Source organism: Amblyomma maculatum, chromosome 10 (genome assembly GCF_055883805.1).
Source record: "Amblyomma maculatum isolate TAMU_Amacu chromosome 10, ASM5588380v1, whole genome shotgun sequence".
NCBI classification, from domain to species: Eukaryota; Metazoa; Arthropoda; class Arachnida; order Ixodida; family Ixodidae; genus Amblyomma; species Amblyomma maculatum.
In genome coordinates this window covers 68,484,292-68,491,629 of record NC_139353.1, presented here as the reverse complement: position 1 = coordinate 68,491,629, position 7,338 = coordinate 68,484,292, and the positions used below count along the sequence as shown (strand labels likewise).

The following is a 7,338-nucleotide window of genomic DNA, read 5'->3' as shown; positions in this document are numbered from 1 at the left end:
CCTTTTTTAAATATATTATTACTTGATATATCACCATATTTTTTTCGGCACGGGGCTGCGTTTTGTTCCAGGAAAGCAGAGCCTCCGACCCATACAACGAATTTCGAAATCACAGTTCCGCACGGTTTCATGCCGGTTCAGCTTGTACAGCAAATCGCTTGCCGAATTTAGTTTAAAAATTATACAGAAGTTTCAATACAGATGTAAGTAGCAGTAAAAAAATGTCAGGCGGTCGAGCTGATTCGGAGACCTCCAATACAGTGGTGCTCATATCCGAAGTGTCGTTGAGAATTCAAACCCTCTAAACCAACCAACCTACTTCGTTATCCTGTATCTTGTAAGGTTGTGGTTCTGTGGATTACACCCAAGTACACTAAACATCCAGTCCTTAAATTGAGCTATAGCCTCAATTGCTGCCCTTTTCATTTAAATCGCATGCAGATGAGCCGTCGGACATCGGCAGTCCAAACAGAGGCCTGCAGTACCGTCAGCCTGGCTCCTACTGGTCCCGGTTCCTCACTGTACGATGACCGCGACCGAGATACCCAGATGCTAAAGGTGCGTCTGTGGCTTGCGGTGGATGTTTTCGTCTTCCTTGTTACAGTTGGCATACTAGAAACCAAACTTCCATTTGAATTTGGAAAAAAAACTAAAGAACTTGTTACCAGGAATATATATCCAGTACTAGTTTGACGCATCCATCACATGATAAGGCAAACATGAGGCCAGACCTTAGATCATGTGGTAAGGATATTGCAACAGTGCGGTCTCGTATGAGTTTTGTGATGTGAGGATGAGAGTTAATGTCTCTCTCCACAAATAGCAACAAATATAAAGGTAAACTCAAGTTAATATACTGTCATCAAGCCAAACCCTTTTCTATATTTTCAAAAAGCTACGCGTGTTTTGCATACAGCTTGACATTGCAAGAACTCATTGCTGCTCGCAGTGAAAGGAATAAAAGTTACCATATTATTTAGGATTTTTCTCTTATCATCGTTGCAAGCGTTCTGTAGTTCTTGGCACACCATCTTCATCACAGGATGTCGCTTTGACATCGTTCAGGCAGTATGAATGAAATCAAAACAGCATCAAAAAAGATCAGCGCAACGGTGTTGGTTTCACTATACTAACCTTTGAGGTACAAGTGTCTAGAGGAACAACCTCTGAATCAGTAGACAGTCCCTCTATGAATAATGCTGTAAGAATTTCTGTTCTTATAGGCACGGTTCAACAGCTTACTTCGAACAGCAGCATAATATGTACGAAAAACTCTACGAGTATAAGCTGGATGCGAAAACCACATTCAGAACAAGTTTTGCAGAGAGCCTTTCGGAACACCTGTGATGATCGGAACACCTCAAATCCCATCGGCACGTGCTTTCACGAGCAGTGCCACGCGCAGGTTCTTCTGGCGGGAAACGCCCATTACCTGCGCGAGCGGTCAGCCGTCTTTCGCGGGGCGTCCACCCTGGACGAGACGGTCTACATCTGCCAGCAGATCAGGGACCAGCAGGAGCCCCCAGCGCGGCCCCCCACCGCCGCCTCCGAAGTGTTCGTCACGGGACACACCACCGAACTGGGCTCATCGTGCGAGAGCCGCGAGCCCTTGCTGCTCCGCCACCTCGTGGGGCTGCAGCACCCGGACGCACTGCTGGCGGCACGCAGAGTGGCCAAGAGCAGGTCGTAAGTTCTGCATGTGTTCTACGTGCTGTCTCCCAGCTCCGCACTGACAGTCGTTTCTCAGACCTGTCAAAACTGGATTCTCCAACGGCTCACACTGACAACTCTATAGACTCGTTTTTAACGCAGATGCATTAGCATAACGGTTTCTTCGATTTCGTAGAAGTGGCGCTGAAACCTCTTCCATGCAACCCCTCGAAAGCAACTCATCGCCAACGTGTTTCTTACCCGGGCCGAGCAAAGAGATCACTTACGTGCTACTGCTGATGGCAATGATAGCGACAATGGTGTGGGAGAAGTAGAAATTGCACTAAGCAAAACTTCGTTAAACATGGCAAAACAAAGTTTAAATAAACACAATTTTGATAAATGGGCTTTAAACGTCCTTCTGCGGATATACCCGTGCTAAACGCGTAAAATCACCGCTTGTTTTCATACAATACCCAGCTTGCTCCCATGAGAATCGATAAAACAATTCCTGACATATACTATCGACCTGCTGTCGTTAATCACACTGCAATGTTTTGTATTAGCGCGAACCGAATAAGACACGTGTCATACTACCAAACAGCGCCTGCGAATGAGCACTAATGAATACACCATTTCGCACCGGAGCCAAAGCGCATTTACAACTGAAATGCTGTAGTTCAGCACATGCCTAGACTACTCCACCTCCACTAAGATAGAATTCCTAATATTCATATAAAGTTCGCAAATGCTGAAACATTCCACCCTGGAATACACAATTAAAATGGCGAAGCCATCGGCAGTGTTCTTTGCTCCAAAGAGAACATTCCTAGAGTTTGTACTGCTTTACTCACAAAGCATGTAAGTTCGATTCCCTGGATCAAGCGACAGACATTTTGAGGCAGATGCCAAAAGATTGGAATTGTAATGATTGAACGGGTTTTCAGTGGTCAGACTGTTAATCAACACCACTACATTGAAGTACTAAAGAGTTCGTGAAAAAAAAAAATGAGGTAAACAAAGGTCACAGTTGGGGAGTAACGGATGCCTGTTGCACGAAGGGCAGTGCACCCACTCACACGGCCATATCTGTCAAGCAGTTTTTGACCAGCAAAAACATTACTGTGATAGAGTATCCTCCTCAATCACCTGATTTGGCTCCATGCGACGTTTTTTGATTTCTCAAAGGGAATTAACTTAAAGGGACCCACTTTACCTCACTTTTGAGATCTCCTGAAGAGCCTTTCAAAAACCTCGTTCTGAAACTGTTACCAGCAGTGGCAGCACCGAATGCAGAAGTGTGTAACTACTTTGAAGGTGAGAATGTCACGGAGAACTGGTTCGATAAGTACAATAATTTATTGAACCAGTCTAGTTTTTTTTGTGTGTGTCACACCTCGTAGACTCTTCTCTGCGTTAGGGCTACAGCAATACGAACATAATTTTAAGAAACGCTGACACCTAATAACCCATGATATATTAAGGGTACGCTTACTTGAACTGATAGTAGCGGTTATTTACATCGCACTGGCTGCTGCTGTAGAAAGTTTAGCATTACCACCGAGAGATCTTAGACTAAGAGCTCCTTGTGTGTGATTGGGGCCATACCAGAGACGTCAGGATGTAAAAATATTTAGGCCATAAACAAAAATGAAACACGCAGCAGCGTTTGCCTTTAGCTAGGAGAAGAGATGAAAGCTAGTCAGCCAAGAAATTATTACCACAGTAAAGACGCCATGCCCGTCAGTCCGTAACAGCACAAAACGCCGCAGTAGCCAATCAGTGATTGGATGCAGTTCTTACCAACAGAAGATAATCACTGGTTCCAGGCCTTCGGCTAGAATGCGGCTACCCAAGTTTGCTTAGCCGGAACGTGAACACTAGATGTACTGTCCGTTCCCTCAGACTAATCATCATTGTGTATGCACACACACTGGTGCAAACAATGAGATTTTTTTCTTGCTATGGAAGCTGCAATACACAGGAGATGCCTCGTGTCACCAGCCAGACTTGTTCATCCCGCTAACCATCTCAAGCTTCAAAATTAAGCATTCCTCCCCCCCCCCCTCTCACGGTTATAGCGCCTCCGAAGCTTATGTACCATTCATCTGATATTACCTGACTGAGAACCTCGAAAAAACGGGAAGGCAATCAGCGGGACCGATTTTTCATCGCTGAGGTAACCCACGTTCACGCAGCCGCACACAACGTTAATAAAACAGCCATCATATGCGCCAGCGCAAGGCTCAACCAATTTCTTTTGAATAAACATTCCCAAATCACTTCTTGAAAACCTAAGATGGAGCCGAAGCGGTTAAGCACATAGACACTCCTTAATTTCATTTGCGCCCCCCCCCCCCTGTAGTCTATATCGCCGCGCGTGCTGCTGAATCCAGCGCCGGCAGCGTTAGAGAACGAAGCGGGTAGATATCACGGCACCCTTTTTTCTCCGAATTTGATCAGTTATCAAACCAGAATTTATTTTTTTTATTTTGTGTGTAACGAGACACGACGACTGCGACACAAATCCAGTGGAACTAATCAAAGACAAGCTGTGCTCCACAAAGGACTAGATTTCAAAAGACAATCCGAAGCACAATACAATGTCAGTAACTTTAGCATTGCCTACATTACCTCTAATCGCAGGCCCAGCGTCGACGAGCCCAAGCCAAGTACGCTCCCTTGTCCGGAGCCCCGTCTGCGCCGCCTGGCGCCCCGAATCACGGAGCCCAATTGCCCTGCCCCGAACCCGGAGATGGGTGACTCCCCGCCACGCCCTAAGCCTCGCACGAGGCTACCGATAGTGGTTCCTCCTAGTAACGGTACTTCGTCGAGGGAGGAACGGAGCACCGGCTCGACTGCGCTGCTGATGCCGGACTCTGCAGAGCTGGAGTGGCGGAGTTCGCCTTCCTCTCCGCACTGAACGTCGCTCAAGTTCGGGTGTGAACGAGCCCCGTCCGGCAGTAAACAGTCGGATGAAGAGTCACTTCTCCGTTCAAGCATACTTGTTCATATAAATCTGAGTCATGAAACAAAAACGAAATACTTGAAATTTTATTTGTTCACAATATCACCCCATTATGAATATAGGTAACAATCTTTCTGAAATATTTTTAGGTAGTGGTGACAAACCTGTTAGCCACAAACGAGGAGATTGGGTTTGCACTAAATAAACTCTTTATAGGACTGACTTGCGCCCGCAGAAATAAGCGGTACTGCAGCTGCGATAACAGCAAGCATGCTCCACGGTCATCGAACAAAGAATGCCGTTGCACTTGGAAGGGCCCAATTTAAAGTAGGCGTATAAGCATTTAGGTAAACCAGCCATGGGATACTGGAACAAGTGGGAATAATAAGGAAACAGTTGCGCTCGCCCGCGGTTACTTTAGACTAATCTCGACGCATCCCGCGCTACAAAGAAAGTGATAAAAGTATATGTTTCTCGATAGCAAGCATGAACAAAGAGCGATAGATGAAGCAGTTCGCTAGATATATAGGGCCATTCGTTATAATTGCAGTGATAAAGTTGCATGCTTGTGGCTGTTGAAAATGAAGGTTGATAATATGGCGGTGTCGGTGATCAGACCCTTCCGACTTCTTCACAACGGCCCTGCAGAAACTTAAATAAGACGTTGCTGAGGTGTGCAGTACCACGGAACCTAGCATATCGCGCCTATTCGTACCTATCATCGCCTTGTGGAAGGGAAGAGGAAATTCTAGTGGTCGAGGCGATGTCGAGCGTTTGGACATTTCAGGCCCCTCGGCAGAGGCAATCCACCAGTTTGGCACCCACATTTTTTGGCTTCACCTCCGGATTGATCCGAATCTTTTGCTTTTCTTCCTCGTGTCGTTCTTGTCCCCTCCTATGTACTTGCTGTTCTTTCTGTTTTCCTGATGCGGTGAGAGTTAATCGTTTGTGGTGTAACTGCCCTGATCTACGCCACACTTGGTTATAATGGTGGTGTGCAGCTGGCGTGGCCAAAGCTTTTCTGTCCCGCACCCTTGTTGGGCTCCATAGTGGGTGGCTGGCACTGACGCCGAACAATTTATTTTTAACGCTAGCGCTTTATTACCTCCTTCGCCAAACAAATTTTTCGGTAGTGTCCTAATATCACGAGCGTACCACTGGCGCCTGAAAATTGTCAAGCCGCATGGCTGGGCATTAATATGTCGAAGGTTTGCACAATGTTACGGGACCAGTTTGCATGGTCAAATTATAAATTAGCTGCTTACTCGATTAACACGTTTCATAAAGAAGGATGACATGGGAATCGAAAATATTGAATCTATGCGACAAAGCCCAATACACACGCACTTAAAGCGCGTATCGTTTGGAGAGAAATGAAAAGTCTGGGCCACTGGGTACGTCAATTTTAGCTGTGAAGGGCTCGCGGGCACTGCTCCGCTCCTGGAGAGCCACGGGCCTGAACGATAGGCGGTGATTTTGGCGCAGGGTATACTGACTTCGTATTCCTTAACTCCCTTTGGTCCTTTACCTTTATTTCTAATCTTCCTCCAGTGCAGGGTAGCAAAACAGTTCGTTCATTCGGTCAACCTCCCTGCCTTTCTTCCTCTTACTCCTCATCCTCTCAGAGAGACCGTTCACCCATCATTGCACACCGTCTTCATCATCAGCTGGACTAGGCCCAATGTAGTGCGAAGAACTCTCCCGTACTCCTCCTATTAACCTCCTTCTGTGCTAACTGCATTCACTTGGCTTCTCCAGACTCCTTAACCTCATCCGCCCATCTAATTTTGTGCCGACCATTGCTACCCTTTCCTTCCTTTGGTATCCAATTTTTTTTACCCTTGCCACCACCGGCTATTTTCTCTACTCATTACATGTTCCTCCCATGCCCACTTCTCCTTGATTTTCACTGGAATGTCATTAACTCTCTCTTTCTCTGACCTAGTCTGCACGCTTCACATCTTTCGACGTTACACCTAACACTTTGTGTTCCATAGCTCTCTGCGTTGTCTTCAATTTACTTGAAACCATATTCTTTAGTCTTCGCTTTTGAGCATCATGAGTGAGTACTGATAAGATGAAACTTATACATGCTCTCCTCTTGAACGATACCGCTAAGCTGCTAATCGTGATTTACGAGCACTTGTCAAATGTGCTCCATTCCAATCTTACTCTAGTTCGTGGCATAATATCTGAGAGAGCGTTGAACCTTGTGCGCGAATATTCAGAGCTTCGAATGCGATTCGAATACATTTGTTACTCCATTCGTATTCGTATTCGATAAACTGATATACGAAATGTTCCTAATATTCGAAGATTACCAAACACAGTAATAATGTTTGAATTCAAGCATTTTTATTCATATCCTAACCCATCCGCGATGTTTAAACTGTCTAAACATCGGCCATGGCTGCTGGAGCTGTTACGGTCCACGAAATTTCACGAAATGCGCATCCAATTATTACTCATTTTATGAATTCAGTGCTCTGCAACGCTAAACATCTGCGAAGAAGCCTATGTCAAACTCGCGATCGCGTCTACCCTGAAAATGAGGAAGATAGATAAATGTTTAGACAAAATGCTACCTGCTTTTTGAAGAGGCAATAAAATGACTGGCACGAAGCTCTTTCACCGCAACGACGACTTTTGCAGCGTGGTGCGCTTGGGCAGCAGGCGGCACACATCACCGGGCACAGGTCACTACTTAGGCAACATCCCCC

General features: G+C 45.9%; 1 protein-coding gene across 1 annotated transcript; it reads left to right on the top strand.

Moving 5' to 3' along the window:
* The first annotated feature begins 435 nt into the window (after positions 1-435).
* Positions 436-4,573, top strand: LOC146176751 (uncharacterized). Its single transcript, XM_084581377.1, has 3 exons — positions 436-558; positions 1,406-1,686; positions 4,297-4,573. Exons 1-3 carry the CDS (start codon positions 436-438, stop codon positions 4,571-4,573), a joined length of 681 nt encoding a protein of 226 aa, XP_084437503.1.
* The last annotated feature ends 2,765 nt before the right edge of the window (positions 4,574-7,338 follow it).

Excerpts from the sequence above, each read along its gene's own strand:
- LOC146176751 (XM_084581377.1), top strand. The coding sequence starts at position 436 with ATGCAGATGAGCCGTCGGACATCGGCAGTCCAAACAGAGGCCTGCAGT. Across the intron at positions 559-1,405 it reads GAGATACCCAGATGCTAAAG|GTTCTTCTGGCGGGAAACGC; the intron begins GTGCGTCTGTGG and ends TGCCACGCGCAG. Across the intron at positions 1,687-4,296 it reads AGAGTGGCCAAGAGCAGGTC|GCCCAGCGTCGACGAGCCCA; the intron begins GTAAGTTCTGCA and ends CTCTAATCGCAG.